Source organism: Pristiophorus japonicus, chromosome 6 (assembly GCF_044704955.1).
Source record: "Pristiophorus japonicus isolate sPriJap1 chromosome 6, sPriJap1.hap1, whole genome shotgun sequence".
Taxonomy (NCBI): domain Eukaryota; kingdom Metazoa; phylum Chordata; class Chondrichthyes; family Pristiophoridae; genus Pristiophorus; species Pristiophorus japonicus.
In genome coordinates, this window is record NC_091982.1 from 224,641,457 (window position 1) to 224,660,381 (window position 18,925).

Sequence of the window (18,925 nt, forward strand, 5' to 3'; positions counted from 1 at the left end):
CAACGAGACCTGGCCATCATGGTACATCAGTCATTGAAAGTTGGCATGCAGGTACAGCAGGCGGTGAAGAAGGCAAATGGTATGTTGACCTTCATAGCTAGGGGATTTCAGTATCGGAGCAGAGAAGTCTTGCTGTAGTTGTATAGGGTCTTGGTGAGGCCTCACCTGGAATATTGTGTTCAGTTATGGTCTCCTAATTTGAGGAACGACATTCTTGCTATTGAGGGAGTGCAGCGAAGGTTCACCAGACTGATTCCCGGGATGGCAGGACTGACATATGAGGAGCAACTGGATCGACTGGGCCTGTATTCACTGGAGTTTAGAAGGATGAGAGGGGATCTCATAGAAACATATAAAATTCTGACAGGACTGGATAGGTTAGATGCAGGAAGAATGCTCCCGATGTTGGGGAAGTCCAGAACCAGAGGACACAGTCTAAGGATAAGGGGTAAGCCATTTAAGACTGAGATGAGGAGAAACTTCTTCACTCAGAGTTGTTAACCTGTGGAATTCTCTGCCGCAGAGAGTTGTTGATGTCAGTTCATTGGATATATTCAAGAGGGAGTTAGATGTGGGCCTTATGGCTAAAGGGATCAAGGGGTATGGAGAGAAAGCAGGAAAGGGGTACTGAAGTGAATGATCAGCCATGATCTTATTGAATGGTGGTGCAGGCTCGAAGGGCCGAATGGCCTACTCCTGCACCTATTTTCTATGTTTCCATGTTTCTTCGCTACCTACAATTGCTGAACTTTGAGCAAAGATGTCTGCTGCTATAGTGGAGATCGTTGCCGCATGGCTGTAAAGTGGCACATCTCAAGATCAATTAAAGACAAATAGGGAACTACTTGTAAATCTCTGGCTCCTTCCTCAGCAGGAAATGACTGACTTAAAAAAAATAAATTTTGCAAAAATTCAGTTGTGCTGTATTGAAATGGTCGGATGTAGGTGTGGCACTTTCGGTTGTGATGGATGAAAGACTTTTAAGGGTGGATATTCCACGTCCATCCATAAGTAGTGCCTGCGATTTTCCAATTTGTGCTGATGGTGGGTGAGGTGTCTCATTGCAGACGTGTACTCAAACTCGTTCCTTTCTTGTAGAAATTCTGTCTCCTAGCATAGTTAGGCTCAGTCACTACCCAGCCAGTTCCCATACCCTTGCAGATTCTTTGTCTCAAACATATACGTGTACTGATGCGGTTCTTTAACCTTGTGACCTACAATTGAGCAGCACAATTGCTTATATTTGGGAACTGGAATTTTATTTATAAAATTTTAGATATTTACTGAATGTAACATTGAATCATTGTTTTATTTTTATTTTCTTTATTCATATTCACTCCATTTTACTTTCATGCTGCAAATCTACAACCTAATAACATTTCTTGGTAAGGTGCAAGCACTATATACATTCAGGGCTCTAAAATTCAGTGAAAATGTTAACGCTGCTTTGAAAGCGGCAACAAATGCGGCTCAAGCGTTCCATATGCCCAGCTTTCAAAGCAACGTATTTCAGCATATTTTGATTTTCTTTGTGTGGCATTATAATTGTATGCTGTAACATTGAAATTATTCAGCATAGCAAATGTAGACAAATGTTATAGATTAAGATTCTGCTTGAATTATGAAGGTACACAAGGCAAGAGAACAGTTTTGCAAATTTTCACATTTAAAACATTCTCATGGTCTGAATGGTTTGATTTATGATTTTGTGTGTAAATCTCTACACATTTTAAAGTACAAATTTATATTAGCACAAGTAGCCTAACTACCTCCACAATCTCAAAATTGTATAACTCTTCACTTCCCTCAACGATGACTCCTTCTGGTTTCCTGCACTCACTTGGAGATATCCTGAAACACTTTACAGACGACATTGGGTGCACATGGGAGAGCAAAAAAGACGAAAGCATTGTCGAAGGGAAGGGTCGTTAGGCGGCTTTTGGAGGCAGGGATAAAGGTATTGAGGCGGATGAGATGATAATGCTCCAGAGGGTGAGGTGGCTGTTGATGGAGTGGAGGAAATGACAAATGCATAGGCCTATGTCAGATGGGTGGAGAGTGCATAAGGGTATATGTTAGATTCTCTTAATTTTTAATGAAATGCGAACTCCGGTTGTAGGTTTAACATAATTTTATTCCAACAGCAGCATACAAGCTTTTGGCTGACTGCCAGTCCTTTGTCCTTCTGAGAACACATATGGCTGTTCTTATACCTGATCAATTTACAGACAAGAACTCGCCTTCTTTGACCTTATTGGCTCAATTGATAGACTGTTAACCTCTAATTGGCTCGTTGCCAGACTGTTAACCTCTAATTGGCTCGTTGCCAAAGGTCCTGAAATGTCAAGTTGATTGATGACTTAATGCAGCACGTAGCAGCTCTGACAGGGAGGTCTGTGTTTTCTCACAGACTGCTTGTTTGAATTCTCTATCAATCCCCCCTTTGATTCTTTCACAAACTGAATCATAAAACATCAGGTATCACTGGTTAAACATTCTACAAAATAATTTCATACATGTTAATAGAGTTTCCTTCTAAAAATTTGTTGATGTGTTTCGCCACATATCCGGACTAGTAACTTCCACACAAATTTACACCAACCCGAATACCATCGTGGCCACAATGGAAGTCTGGTTTTAGTCGGTTAATTAACCTTATTCCAATTTAATCCAAATCAATATCTTAATTCACCCAGTAAACAACCTTCCCTTAAGCATAACATACCCCTGTGCCACGTACAGACGGTCTGCGGGGACCTGCAAGGTGCCTCACCTGCGGGACAGCAGCTACAGCTGCCTGGTTGCAACAACATTTAATCAGCATAAACAAACAATATAAAAGTAAAATAATTACAACAAATAGAATTTAAACCTTCCACCAATGAGGTTCCTATTGAACCTAGCCATTCAGTGGCTCCGCTCCACAAAGTGAATGATGGGGGTTGCTTAAGTTTTTCTACCTCCTTTTAGATATGCTCCGCTAAGTGGGTAATTTCTTCGGTGCTACCTGGGATATATGTGCAACACTCAGTTCCGAGTAGGGCGCAAGTACCTCCCTTTTCAGCCAGGATGTAGTCAAGGGCCAGTCTATTCTGTAGGGCTACTGTGCGGATTGCTAACATTTCTGCATTGATTTTAACTAGGGCCTCTGAGGTATCATTGGCTACCCGTTCCACAACGGATGCCATGTTAATGGATTCCCTTGCCAGTTTGGCGGTCCCATACCTGGGGATCAGAATGGGAAAGAACCTCTGTTTCTGTGATAGCTCTCTTAGGACGGTGTAAATGTTCCGACAGTGACTTTATATGATACATATATGGCACAATGTAGGCTAAATAGCAGGATCCTGTCCAATTCTGGGGCAGCCAAGGGTAGGCCTTGTGGCCACACACCCAATAGGTGCCATGATAGGCAATGAATGTTAGCTGTTTCTTTGTCAGCAACATTCCGGGGCCTGTCCAGGCTTTTCCATCTATTTTATTCGGAATCCCCGTTACGTTAAGAACTCCCACATCGGCCCAGTTTGGATGGTTCCGTGGCTTGATTACATTATAGTTCCGGGAGCAGTTACTACACCCCCATATTTTGGCCTCCTTTCATGTTTCTAATCAGACAGACCGATTCCCCGGTCTTCCTATCCCCGTTGTATTAGTGATAACAAAAAATGGGGGCCGTTTGGAATTATTGTACCACGGTTGGTATCCCCCTTCAAAGGTAGTCAGATTGTAATCTGCTGACTTCCATTTACGTGCCCAGTTTTCCGTATCCTGAAATGCATTGCCTGTTTTGTTTTGATTAATTATCCACTCAGCCATTTCCAAGACATTCAAGGGAACTGGCCTCAAGGGAATCCCTCCCTTTGAGTGAATAGGAATATGCGCACACACCCAACAACTAGAAATGTTACCTTGTTTGGCATAAATGTATGACATATATAAAAGGATATTTACATGTAATTCCCTGGCTACCCTACTTATTCCCTTTGGTGCAGAGGGTCGGCTAGTAAGAAGTAGGCAAATGCCTAGAATACCTACAGTCAGTAATACAGTAAATTTATACATTTTGGCAAAAAGTAATTATCCTCATCAGATTTCAGTTACGAGTGCTCGTTTAACGTGTGAAGCGTGGATCCAGGCTTTCTTTCCTTGGACTTTAACAGCTGCCTGGGTGGTCAATAAGACTTGGTAAGGTCCCTCCCACTTGGCACCCAAAGGTTCTTTATGTAACTTTTTCACATAAACCCAGACTCCTGGGATTATGTCGTGTCCTCCTTCGGGTGGATTACGCCAAGCTGACGATACCTGTCGGGAAACAAAACTAATAACATTGGTTAGGTTCTGACAGTATGATAACAAAGTGTCACTCATTAAGTGAACATCAGCTTTCCGTAAATCAATAGTTCCTGGCAGCGACATGGGTCTTCCTGTTATAATTTCAAATGGGCTTAGACCTGTAGTTCTGTTTGGGGTTGCCCTAATGCTACATAGCACTATTGGTAGTGCCTGGGGCCATGGTGTTCCTTCTTGATGATATTTGGCAAGCCGATCTTTCAGAGTTCGATTCATTCGCTTTTACTTGTCCTGATGATTGTGGATAAGGACAGTGTAAATCCCACGTAATGTTCAGTAACCTACAGACTTCTTGGCAGACAGCACCTGTGAAGTGTGTTCCCTGATCTGAGTCAGTGCTACTCGGGACTCCCCATCGGGGAATGTAATCCTTACACAAGACCTTTACAATGTGATTGGCTGTAGCTCTTTTAGTTGGGACAGCTTCTACCCATCTAGAGAATCTGTCGACCATGACAAAAATGTTAGTGTATCCTTGGCTTGAAGGAAGAGATATAAAATCAACCTGCAGATGCTGGAATGGTCCGACAGGGGCAGAGGGCCTCAGTTGGGGCATTACCGTGATGGGTCCAGAATTATTTTTCTGGCAGACCACACAGCGATCTGCTACCAGCTGGGCATGTTTTTTAAATCCCCGACCCCACCAGCTTTGCTGGAACCGTGCCGTCATCTGTTGTGAGGCCAAGTGTTCCCATGAGTGGATCTGTTGGGCTAAAAAAGGCATAAGCGCTTGTGGCGCGACTGGCTTGTCGGTAACTCTTTGTCTCCAGACACCATCTTTGCATAGCTTAATTCCTGCCTCAATCCACGTCCATCTCGGGAGCACTCGCCTTGCATTGTTTGAAGGTCTCGTGTCAGAGTCCTGAGTGCTTTCAATCTGCAGATCTGTGTTGGTTCTTCTGGGGCAGTGCCCTGTGAGGCGGCATCTTTAGCTGCCTGGTCGACTAGGGCATTTCCCTGTGTTTTCATGGTATTTTCCTTGGTATGGGCCTTGCACTTCAGGATGGACACTTCTTGAGGTAATTGTATGGCCTCTAGTAAGTCTCGGACTTCTTTTCCATTTCGGATAGGTGTACCAGCAGCAGTGAAGAATCCTCTTTTCCGCCATAACAGACCAAAGTCGTGAGCGACTCTAAAAGCATAACGCGAATCTGAGTAGACATTAGCTGTCTGTCCTTCTGCTATTCATCATGCTTCTGACAGGGCCCGTAACTCGGCCTGTTGTGCTGACGTTCCTGAGGGTAAACATCCTTTTGCCACTACGTCATATAAGGTTGTAACTGCCCATCCTGCTTTTCTGGTACCATTGTCAACAAAGGAGGAACCATCTGTAAACAGGATGAGGTCTGGGTTGTGTAGAGGCTCCTCTGCTGCTAAGGCTGCTTCTTCTGTTTCTTTTAAAATCTCCATGCAGTCACATTCTCCCCCCTCTTGCTCCCTCGATTCTGACATCAGGAGCATAGTTGCGGGATTAACCGGGCTGGCCCAGACGATATGGAGATTAGGAGCTTCCAAAACTGCTGTCCAGCGGGTCCATCTAGCTGCCGTCACCTGAGACATTCTATTCATAGACAGCAAAGCGTGTACTGTGTGGGGACACTTGACAATCAGCTTTTTGGTCGAGGACCAGACCTGCAGTGATCATTACCGCTCGACATGTAGCTTTCATGGCCCTAAGGCAACTTCCCCATCCGAAGGCTACCGCATCCAGTTTTGCCGAATAATAGCCAATAGGTCTTTGACGATCCCCATGTTCTTGTGTCAGTATAGCTGTCATATATCCTTCTTTCTCATGGACAAACAGGGTAAATGGCTTACCACTGTCGGGGATTCCCAGAGCCGGTGCCGAACACAAAGCCTTTTTCAAACTCGGGAAGGCCTCTTGCTGTTCCTTAGTGAGGGTGATGGCTTCTTTAGAGGCACGTTTCCCCTTTAAGATATCATTCAGTGGCTGAGCAAACTGTGTGAAGGAGTCAATCCAATTTCTGTTAAAGTTACACAATCCCAAAAAAGACCTTAGTTCCTGAATAGTGGTGGGTTTTTTTAGCAGCCCAAGTGGCTGCAGTTCTATCCTGGGTAAGTTCTCTCTTTCCTTGTGAAATCTTTTGTCCCAGGTATACAACCACTTCTTGGGATATTTGTGCTTTGTCGATGCTGGCTTTATGTCCTTTCAGACAAAGGTGGTTCAGCAAAGCTCGTAAATCTTGTTCATGCTGTTCTTCCGTGTTTGAAGCTAGCAGGATATTGTCTACATACTGGATGACTGGGAGGTAATTCTCGTAAATGGCTTTGTAAAGCCATGTGGAATACCGTAGGGCTGTTGTGGAAACCCTGCGGTAACCGGGTCCAAGTATACTGTTGTCCTTGGACAGTGAAAGCAAACCACTGTCGAACCTCCGATGCCAGAGGCACCGACCAAAATCCGTTGGCCATATCTATAACCAAGAAATATTTATATTCCGGTTTGAGGGCATTACAAATGGTGGAGGGATCTGCGACCAAAGGAGCTTTTTGATCAATACACTGGTTAGCTTTCCTATAATCGACAAACGCCAAGTCTCATTAGATTTCTGTACCGGCCACACGGGGCTATTGGAGGAGCTATGCGTTTTAAAAAGCACCCCTTGTTTCTCCGATTGCTGAATAACCGGTAAGATTCCCGCGATGGCAGTTGGACTGATGGGATACTGTTTAGTGCATGGAGGCTTGGTCCCGGTAAATGACGCAGACTCCATCTGGAGTAGGCCACAATCGTTCTTATCTTTAGCCCATATCGGGTGTTCCTTCAATTCTTCTTTCTTCAAAGTTCTAATTGACCATGACACCTGACCATTCTCAAAATGCAACGATGAATCTACTTGGATTAGAACGTCCATTCCCAAAAGGGGTTGATCTACTGGGCCTATTCAGACCGGCGTGGTTAGTTCATGTGGACCCAGCCCTATAAGTGTTGTCCTTTTAATTTCTATTTTATGGCCCCCAACTCCATAGGCTATACGTGCTCTACCATCCAATGACAAAGAGTCTCCATATTGTAGGGGTAAGCATGTTAATTCCGCCCCTGTCTAAAAGACAGTCCACATCCTTATCGCCCACCCTCACAGTTATATATAGCCCATCTCCCCTCTGTTGTATTAGTGCGAGGAGGGGGGCCAGGGCGGGCTCTAATCGTTTTTTGCTATCCCAAGTAACTCCTTCTGTTGTATTTCAGTCGCTTAAATGCTTCTATAAGGTCGTTATCTTGTGACAAGCCTGGTTTATTGGCTGAATTGTATCCCTGGCTACATCCTCTTCCCCGGCTGCGACCTTGCTGTTTTGCCCTGCACGTCTTGGCCCAGTGACCTTCTTTTCCACAATAGTGACATTTTCCGGGTAATTTTCCTAATGACAGTTTATCGGAATCCTGGGATTTCCATCCCATAGCCTGTACAGCTCGGACTTTAGCTCCTATATCCAGATCTAATTGGTTACATCGATCCACCAATGCTGCAAAGATAGTTCCTCTACCTTCCCAGTCCTGTAACACTACCTTAAGCATTTTGGACAGTTCTGGCTTTAGACCTGCCACGAAAGCTGCTTTCAGGGGTCCAAACACTTGTTCATCCATTTCCTCATCCGTATTATCCATACCCGAATGTTCTAGCCACGTGCATCTAAACCGCTCGTCATACTCCAGGACCTCCTCTGTTTCTTTCTGTTTGCAGGCTGCAATTTTTCCCCAGTCTGTCTTAGCTGGACTGAAGACTTGCAGCCAGTGTTTAATCACCTCCCATCCTGCATTTAATTCTTGCTCATCCTGCCCCAAAGTTGCTTCTACCTTGTCGTGCAATTTTTCTTCCCTGTGTTTTTGGCACCATTATGGTCAAAATTTGCACTCCGTCCCAGGGATGAAGTTGATATATATCTCTTAAGCCGTCCAATTGGTCCCACGTTTTCACTCCTCCTTTCTTTGGATTGGGCAATTCCTTGGACCATTTATCAATTTTCTCTGGGTCTGCCGGATCATGAAATAAGTATTCTGCATACACCCTTTTCTTCGTTTTTTTGGTTCCGTCCTCATCTGCAGTCTCTTCTGATTTGACTACAACTCGTCTTTTTTTTTTTAAAAAGGGGCAAAGCACACCCCTAATTCTTCATCCTCCGACCCTGTATTGACGGAGGATTCAGAATCCGTATCTATTCCTTGGTCGTGTCTTCGGGTTTGCGCCTTTAATTTATCCAAACATGGCTACCCTGGGAATTGACCGATACATTTTCCTTTTCCGATTACTGTCTCTTGACTTAATGATTTTTTCCATTCTTTAATTTCACCTTTAAGATCTTTAACTTCCGCTTCCGACTTTTCAAGTTCAAGCTTTTTCTGTCGCAGCTGTTCACAAACAGCTTGCAATTGGTCCTTTGTACTGGTCAGGTCCTAATCATGTTGGGAACGCGTTATAATTTCATTCTGCTGTCAGATCTGTCTCATAATGGCTAGGGACCATCTGATTCGCTCTTTATTTTTCATATGGGTCGTTTTTCCCTAGACTCTTTTGATCTCGTCCAAGGACCATTGTCCTTTGGAAGTACCGTATTTTTGTTCGATCTTAATACAGATTTTAGATAAGTTGAATTGTTGCTCTATGTATTCTTTCAACTGTTCAAGGATTTCATCTATCGAAACCTTAGGTGGTGCCTGCCCACTTTTAACGGTTGTAGGCAATTCTTTGCTCTTATCTCCTGCTGCTATAATACTGATTTCTTTACTGGAGGTCACGAGTCATAGGCTTTCCAACCAATCAGTGGGTCGGTGATTAATTAACTAACACACCTCCGAAGTTTAGACGTCTATGGGAGCTCGAGCCAACTACCAACCGAAAGGTTCGCAAACCGGAGGCTTTCGGAATCGCGTAGGAGAGGCAAATTTAGACTATTGACCGAGAACTTTTATAAAGAGGAGTCCTTACCTCAGTATGTAGGTTCGATGTCCAAAATTCAGTTTCTTCCCTCAGCGATCCTGTTCGTGACGTCAAAATTGTTAGATCTCTTAATTTTCAATGAAATGCGAACTCCGGTTGTAGGTTTAACGTAAATTGATTCCAACAGCAGCATACAAGCTTTTGGCTGATTGCCAGTCCTTTGTCCTTCTGAGAACACATGGCCAAAATGGCTGTTCTTATACCTGATCAATTTACAGAAAAGATCTCGCCTCCTTTGACCTTATTGGTTCAATTGATGTTAACCTCTACTTGGCTCGCTGCCAAAGGTCCTCAAATGTCAAGTTGATTGATGACTTAATGCAACATGCTCCCACTCACGTAGCAGCTCTGACTGGGAGGTCTGTGTTTTCTCACAGACTGCTTGTTTGAATTCTCTATCAGTATACAAATGAACAAGATTGTGGAGGTAGGGAGGAGTGAGGCACAAGCCAAGAAGCTTATTCAGCTATCTGGGGCACAGGAAGCCAGTGTAACCTGGCAAGGATGGGGTAATGGGGATGTGGGTGAGAATGCTGGCTGAATGATCTGTAGTTTAAAGAGGGAAGTGATGAGGTCTACTATTGAGAGCCTTGGAGAATCCTATACGTGTTTATGGGAGCCAAAAAGCTTTGGTTTGTCAGGATGTAGCTGGTGGGAGTTGTGGCTCATTCGAGCCTTGCTGTTGGATAGGCATTTGGAGAGTGTAGCAACAAGCCTGAGACCAGTGGGCTGAGCTGGGTGTCATCACCATACATGAAAGCTATTGGAGGCATTGCGTAGGTAGGAATGGAACCATGAGCAAGCAGTGCTATAATACATTGACAAGAGATTTTTGAGGAGGATCGAATGGTTGTTGGTGTTTTAAGTCAGCAGAGAGATGGGATGATAACTGTAAGGCAACAAATTATTCCAGCACGAGAGTCTACATTTCGGCAGTGCCAAAATGTGCTTCACGTGATTTAAATCATCTTCTTTTCTGTTTTCAATCTTGGTTATTTCCTACCATATGGATCTTTTCCTTCTGCTAAAGTTTCTCAAAAAAAAAAGTTTGATCAGCTAATCTGACTGTTGGAACCTAGAGGGATTGACACAGCACCGCAGGCTGGTGTTTTTCCCCATTTGGCTTCAGATAAGACTTCTAAACAATGCTGTAATGGGTGGTGAGATCTCTGGTGGACAAACAGTGGGAAGATTTCTGGTGATCTGTGCTGGTAAGTTGCAATGTTGTGTAGCTAGTTAAACTTCAATTGTGCTACTATGCACTCCTCTGGGGACCCTAAGCTTTTGCTCTTGCCGACCTGGGCCTAAGCAGAGCTTTCCTGGGCTTGAGTAAGTAGAGTGTGCCTTTTATTGGTAAGTGTGCCTACGCATATCAGGCAAACAAACTTAGCAGATTTTTCAGTAGTTTGGTGTGGAGACTTTAAGTATGGTCATTGGGTTTCTGTACATGTTCGAGCCTCGACTAACACAATAAATCTAATTTTCAGAATGATTAGTAATCTTCATAAGTAAGCACACTTTCTGCTCCAAACTTCACAGAAAAACATAACAAACATACCAACTAGCCAGGTACTTCCTCTTAATGAGAAGCACCCCCAGCCCACCTTTGGTTATCTCCTTGTGGCTAGCGTGAATTACCAAATTAGGGTTATATTCAAATTAGGGTTAGTAATGGAAGAGTTTTTCAAATAATATACAGTAACTTAATATACTATCGCAACGATGATGTGAAACTAGAATTTGTACATTGAATAGTTAATTTTAAAAGTCACCACATTGGGCCATAATTTGGGGCCCCTATGGGTGCCTACGAGGTGCACACCCCGTAGGAGCCGTGCAAGTTCCAGGTTTAGGAATGCGAAGCGCATGCACTAAAACCCGGAACTTGCGATCGGTCAACATTCTTCTTGACAGATCTCACACATCCCCCAGGAAAAGGGCCTCCACGGACGGAGATTTGGGCTATTTGCTCAACTTCTACCCAGTGAATGCTCGTGAAATTCTTACACCTGGAAGCAGACATAAGGCCTGTGTAAGACTTTTAAGGAACGGAAAATTAAATTTTTTTCAATAATTTATATAATTAAAAACTTGTGCAATAAGGTAAGTTTATTTTTTGCCCCTTTAAAATATGTAAATTTACTTTTCAAAAAATTGCATTGTTTTAAATATTTAATTAAATGCTATTTTGATTTTAAATGGATATATTAATTTATGACATGTACGTTTATTTTTGGGGGTATTTCCATTCATATTTATAAGGATTCCATGCAGACGGAATCCTGCTAAGCGTACGGAATCCTTTTAAGTATGAAGGGGGATCCCTTTCTTTAATTGGTTGGGCTAGCCCACGTGATCCATGGAACGCTTGCGAACTGCATGCGCCCCTGGGATACGTGGGCCTCTACGCAGGCCTACACATAGATGCCCAGGAACGCAAGTGTCCGAACCTCCGGGACCATCAGGTAAGTTGGTAGAAGTTTTGCTGGTCGGAGGCACCGCCTGCAAATTCAGGGTCATTACTTTTTATTGACAGAGAGAAAAACTACCTAAGTTAGAAATATGTTTTTTTTCGATTAGCAAACCAGGCCTAGGTCGTGTGAAATGGATAACCGTGAATAAACATGCAGCTGGTCCATTCTACAAGTCTGGGTTCACTAAATTCAGGAGTGATTCCTGAGGATTGCAAAGTGTTCAACTTTATGCATGATGTAAAGAGTCAAAGGACACATCTAGATGCAGACAGTAAATTTTAACAACTGTAGAAAAAAGTTGCATTGATTTTTAAGGGGCCTCGTGGGTGACCACTTTGGGGGGGGGGGGGGTTTTCAAAGATGAAGATAATGCAGTTGATTTTATATACTTATATTTTGAAGAGCTTTTGACAACATTCCACATTGAAGAGGTAAAGACTTGCAAAATACAGGTGAAGTATGTCGCTCCATAATTGGATTAGTAGGTGGGCGATATGGTGTTATATTGTATCTGGAGTATGTGTGCGCATTTCTGGTCACCTAATCTGAATATTTTTGCCCTTGAAAGGGTAAAGAGGTGAGCAATGAAAATTATTCAGATTATTAAGCAGTTCTTATATGAAAACATCAAAGCCGGACTTATTTTATTAGAAATTAGACTTTGAGGTGACCTAATTGAAATTTTCTAGGTCATGAAGGAGGTTGATAAAGGCGTGCAGAGAAGAATGCTGTTCACGATATGGCTTTGTGCTGGGAAGTATCTTGTGCTATAATGCAGAGAAAAGCTGGTTTTATGTAATTTTCCCCTACATGGCATATCTGATTGATGAGATGAAGAATGAATCCACACCACCTGGAACCGATTCGAGAACTGCAAAAGGCTACAAATTAGGGCCGGCAATTATTGGCAGTTAAATTCTGCAATTAATGCGTTCATCCTTTTGCCAATTAATTTTTTAACGTATGTTAATTGCAATGGTTGTGCTTCTAGGATTTTTTGCTACTAAAATGTAAGCTCTGCTTTTTGAAGTTATGTTAATATTCCGTTCTTCCTGCTGCTTGAACCATTTTGATCGTGTCACTGAGATTGGTGACTTTCATTTTACATTGCTCTCTGTAGAGAGACACTTGGCCTCGGCTTGGCACTTTCATAACTTTATCATTGAGATTGGGAACTCAGTAGTTTTGTGGGGTGTGAAATGGCGGTTCAGACCCAATTGTCAGCATACCATGGTAGTGTGTGATGGCGCACCTTGCCACTCAACGAGAAAATTCAGACCATACGAATGCACACCTTATTTGCACAATAATATTTGCACAGGCTAGTCTCAACGTGTTATGGTGCCACAAACCAATACTCTGGTAGGATTTGGATTAGATTTTCTCTGACACCAAAACTCTCAGGGGCCAAAAATGCCCACTGCCCGAAACGAGTCGCACCTACAGTTTTTGATTAGTTCTGGCCGCTCCAATACACGGGGCAGCCAATCGGGACAAATTCAGCACGCTGCTTTTTTTGGGATCGGGGCGGAAGTGAGGTCGTGTCGGAGTCGCCGACGCTTGAAGTCGTCAGCGTGCACTGATGATGTCATCGCGCTGGCGTGTCACAATGTCCCTCCCCTTCAGTTAAAGGGGAGCGTCGCTGCCAACTCTGCAGCCACTTCAGTGGCAAATACTAGGCCACCAGGGAGGATTGGGCCGAGCCAGCGGTTTGGCACCCAAACACGCGGGCATAATTGTCAGCCCGATCTAGCAGTCGGGCGACAAAAAAAATAAAATGGAGTTGGCGGCAGCGCCACCTCCTCTTTAAGGGCGGCCACACTGCCAAGCCACAAAGGGCCCCGACAGCAAGGGTACCGACCGGTGGCACCGCTCCCGCAGTACAATTTTTGAAAAGAACAATTCCCACTGGGAAATTTCACGAGGGGGTCGCAATGAGTTGGCGGGAACGGACCTTATAGAAAGGGGCAATTTCGGCCCCCTAAGCTCCACAGTGTTGTCAAGGGAAGTATCAATTGACACATCATAACTGTCAGTTTTTCAAGCTGACAGTTACCATTCTTCACCTGCTGTTGGGCCTACTCATGTTAAAAATCAGCATAGGATTTAAATTTCCTGATGTTCTCCAGGGCAGAGCTGGGCTCATCTGACCATGTGCTAATCTTCAGTGGCTACATGATTGACTTGTGAGCATATACGTACAACAATATACTTGGTAAAAGTGCAGAAGGTTTGTATGAATCTATAAATAGGAAAACAGAAATAGGTTTTTATACTGGGTTGATTTTTGGATGATAGCATCAATAATAAACTTGAAAGAGATGGATGCAGTAATTGTATCAATAAAATAGCGATTAGAACCAAAATTGAAAGATTACATTTTTTTGTTTAAAAAAAAAAAAATTGCTTGTGGCCCTACTAAAATTAATTGCTTTATCTTCAGTTTCTACAGGTACATAAAAAGGAAAAGAGTGGCTAAAGTAAATGTTGGTCCCTTAGAGGATGAGACTGGGGAATTAATAATAAGGAACATGGAAATAGCAGAGACTGAACAAATATTTTATATCGGTCTTCACGGTAGAAGACACTAAAAACATCCCAATAGGGGATAATCAAGGGGCTATAGGCAAGGGAGGATCTAAACACAATCACTATCACTAATTAAGTAGTACTCAGTAAAATAATGGGACTAAAGGCGGACAAGTCCCCTGGAGCTGATGGCTTGCATCCTAGAGTCTTAAAAGAAGTGGCTGCAGAGATACCTGGATTCTGGGGAGGTCCCAACAGATTAGAACACCGAAAATGTAACACCCCTATTTAAAAAAAGGAGGCGACAAAAAGCAGGAAACTATAGACCAGTTAGCCTAACATCTGTCATTGGTAAAATGCTGGAGTCCATTTATTAAGGAAGCAGTAGCAGGATATTTGGAAAAGCATAATTCAGTCAAACAAATTTGCTGGAGTTCTTTGAGGATGTAACGAGCAGGGTGGATAAGGGGGAACCAGTGGATGTGGTATAGTTGCATTTCCAGAAGGCATTCGATAAGGTTCCACATAAAAGGTTACTGCACAAAATAAAAGTTCACGGGGTTGGGGGTAATATATTAGCATGGATAGAGGATTGAACAGAAAACAGAGTCGGGATAAATGGGTCATTTTCTGGTTGGCAACCAGTAACTAGTGGGGTGCCACAGGGATCAGTGCTTTTAACTATTTACAATCTATATTAACGACTTGGATGAAAGGACCGAGTGCAATGTACCAAGTTTCTGATAATATAAAGATGGGTGGGAAAGCAAATCTACAAAGGGGTATGGACTGGCTAAGGGAGTGGGCAAACATTTGGCAGATGGAGTATAATGTGGGAAAATGTGAGGTTATCCACTTTGGCATAAAAAATAAAAAAGCAAATTATTACATAAATGGAGAAAAATTGCAAAGTGCTGCAGTACAGAGGGACCTGGGGGTCCTTGTACATGAAACACAAAAGGTTAGTATGCAGGTACAACAAGTAATCAGGAAGGCCAATGGAATGTTGGCCTTTATTGCAAGGGGGATAGAGTATAAAAACAGTGAAGTCCTGCTACAACTGTACAGGGTATTGGTGAGGCCACACCTGGAGTACTGCGTACAGTTTTGGTCTCCGTATTTAAGGAAGGATATACTTGCATTGGAGGCTGTTCAAAGAAGGTTCACTAGGTTAATTCCAGAGATGAGGGGTTGATTTACGAGGATAGGTTGGGCATCTACTCATTGGAGTTCAGAAGGATGAGAGGTGATCTTATTGAAACATATAAGGTAATGAGGGGGCTTGACAAGGTGAATGCCGAGAGGATATTTCCACTCATAGGGGAGACTATGGGGCGTAATAAGGGGCCGCCCATTTAAAACTGAGATGAGAAGGAATTTCTTCTTAGAGAGTTGTAAATCTGTGGAATTCTCTGCCCTAGAGAGCTGTGGAGGCTGGGTCATTGAAGGTGGAGGTAGACAAATCTTTGAATGATAAGGGAAAAGGGTTATGGGGAGCGGGCAGGGAAGTGGAGCTGAGTCCATGATCAGATCAGCCATGATCATACTAAGTGGTGGAGCAGGCTCGAGGGGCCAAATGGCCTACTCCTGCTCCTATTTCTCATGAACCCATTTGGTTCAGGAATGGGGTGAGGTACAGGGGGAAGCTATCGCAGCAGCGGAAATCTGACATTTTAAAAAACCCAAACGGGTAAGCAGTTTTTAAGCAGTGTTGCATGAGAAATATGGAACAGCTTGTTGTTTATAGGGTTATGCTATATGCTGTCTTTTACAATCTGTTACTAAACTGTAAAGTTTGGTGTCTAAATCTGTGCCCTTTATATACAAAAATATTACTTGTGTTCTACGATTCAGATTAACTTTTGCTTAAATGGTTTTGGATTATGTACCATTCAAAAGAGAAATCTTCAATTTTGATGCACTACTTTTAAATATGCCTCCACTGCTTTTCTTTTCTCTCAATTTTAGAACCCTGATGTTTATACTACCTTCTGTGTTCGAACACTTTTTTGCAAACTCAGTAGTGTTCTGTTTAGCAATTTTAGCTATATAGAAATTTCCAATAATGCTGGTAGTGCTGAACACATGAGTTTGAAGGAAAAAATTCAATTTTGCGATTTTGGAGACATTATTTTTGATGAAATGTGTATTAATTGTAAGTATATTCATTCTATGTATATTACAATAAGGAAAGCTTAAATTTAGGACTTCAAACGGTAATGATGTGAAGTACATTGAAGGGAGTGGCAAGGTGGTTGTGGGGTACCTTTCAATTTTTCCCCTACTCCAGTTGCACCAATGGAAGGTAATCTTGTACTGTGCATCAGATTTCGTTGTAATTGTCTAAGCATAGCTGTTGCTTTTTTGTAAAAACGGTTTTGACTTTTTATTTGTGAGTGATCACTAGCTACTACATTTCACTTGATGTCTGGTTTTGTTACCCTTCCTTTTGCCTGACTGACCAGTCAAAACTGGTAACTCGGGGATTCATTCATCACTCTGCTTCAGAGCAGCATATTACATGAATTCACTCAACCACCAGACTGCACATGTCTAATTCACAAAATTTAAATATTTGCACAAAAGAATGGATGTGTTACTAAATCTGTGGTTTGAATTTTTAAAATTAACGTACTTCATATGCCTACTAGAACCTCTGATCAGTTAGGCAATAGTATCCATCAGTAATATGAGGGATTGTAAACTTATTTTCTGTCTTTATGCAGAACGAACCGAATGTGGATATGCAATACTTTGGATCATTTGATAAAATGTACTATCCATATTATGGCAAAAAATCCCATGTAAGTTTGTTTTAATGTCAATGCTACACTTCCATGCTCCCATGTGTTTGAGGTTGTTTTTGTTAGGTTGGCCTGTATGAATGCAATCATCTGATTGCTAATCTCTTGCCCAAAAGGTTGTGCATGCTGTATCAATTGAAATTTAAGGCTATCAATAGATTTTTGTTAGATAAGGGTTTTGTGGGATATGGAGCAAGGGCAGGTAAATGGATGGCTCACGGGCTGAATGGCCTACTCCTGTTTCTATCTTCCTACAAACGCAGAGTTTACTTTCCAATGTTGCTGTGACAGCTTTCATGTTTCTATGAAGTTAGCCAAGTGAAAATTTGTTTTGTCATGTAAAGCCAGTAATGATAATTGACAAGTAGCCAGCTGGCTTCCTATGTGGAGTTGGGGAAATCGATGCTCCAGATTCGATCTGGTGGAAAATGCTCAGACGTTAGCTAGAAGAGGTGGCATTAAAAGATACAATTGCCTGATCCTTGTTTTTGTCCTTCCTTGTAGGTTAACTACTCACAGCCTCTGGTTGCTGTAAAACTAATGTTGGGTACCAATGATACCAACAGGGATTTAATGATCGAGTGCAAGATAACTGGTACCAATCTGAAGAATGATGATGATCGCGACCGGTTCTTGGGTCGGGTAGCTTTCAGAGTTCACGTAATAGAATAGCATGAATGGGAGAGCTTGCACGATGACTACTTTGTTGTCTTGTTTTTGTTATAATGCGCTGGACCTGCCATTGTAGATGTGTGACCACTTTGAAGGGGGTATGAGCTAGATGGCATTTTATGGTAGCATCATGTTGTGCTTCCAGATATCAAGTGTTAAAACAAATCCTAAATACATAGCTGCCTGCCTGCCTTGCCCCTGCCCAACCCCCTATTGGACCAGTTTACGCACATATTAAGACATCATGCCATAAGGGACCTGTAAATAGCTCGACTTATAACTTTGAATAATGGCGGTCTGTGTCCTTTTGTGCTGTGATTTTTTGCTCCAAGTGTATGTCTAAAGCTTAATGTGCTGTTGCTGTGTACATATTTAATGGAATTAACACAGGTTAACTTTCACGTAGAATAAGAATGGAAAACTTAGAAGCAAGATCAAATGATACCCCAAGGCTGACCATAAATGATTTTATAACCTTTGCAGAATTATGTCTTTCGTGCAGATGCCTTAAAACCTGTATGAAGAAAAAAGAGAAAATAAAACTGGATTTTAAACTTTTTTTGGGTGTGGATTGGTGTTGAAAAAAGTCTTGTCTCTTGAGCAGAAACCTTTGAAGCAGCAGTTAATCTAAACCAGTTTTGTCCAAATGAAATTGCTGACGAACCACGGGTGTGGCTACAGTGACACCATTTTAGCCAAATGCATGAATTGTTGTAGAAAATGCCTTGTATACACACTCTCATAATACAGGTGAGTGTACTTCATGTATATTTACTGAACATCTATCACCATTCACTAATAAAGGAAGTACAGCATTCACAACAATCGCACACTGCTTTTTGTCTTGCCATTTTACCAACAAAGGTTAAAGTACACATGCATACACTAAGCTAATATGAATATTGAGATGACATCCCCAACATACATACCAATCAGAAATGCAATTAGCGACATCTAGATTCCTAATTAGCCACATGTGGCTTGACCTAAACCTTGTATATTTTGTTTAAAGATCCAGGTGATTCTTGACCAATGAAGGCATTTTTTGCATAATAAGAACATTTCCCTCTAAACCAGGAGTTACCGACTCAGAATGGTTTACATTTTTGCTATTTAAACTTTACATACCAGCTACTAA

The 18,925-nt window shown here is 42.4% G+C and overlaps 1 protein-coding gene across 1 annotated transcript in view; it reads left to right on the top strand.

Moving 5' to 3' along the window:
- The window catches only part of atp1b3a (ATPase Na+/K+ transporting subunit beta 3a), a 53,156-nt gene extending 34,827 nt beyond the window's left edge, over positions 1-18,329 (top strand). The window contains exons 6-7 of the mRNA XM_070882384.1: positions 17,038-17,115; positions 17,620-18,329. Of these exons, the coding sequence (XP_070738485.1) occupies positions 17,038-17,115; positions 17,620-17,787 (246 nt within the window). The 3' untranslated portion in view covers positions 17,788-18,329. The remainder of the gene's footprint in view (positions 1-17,037; positions 17,116-17,619) is intronic.
- Positions 18,330-18,925: the final 596 nt, after the last annotated feature.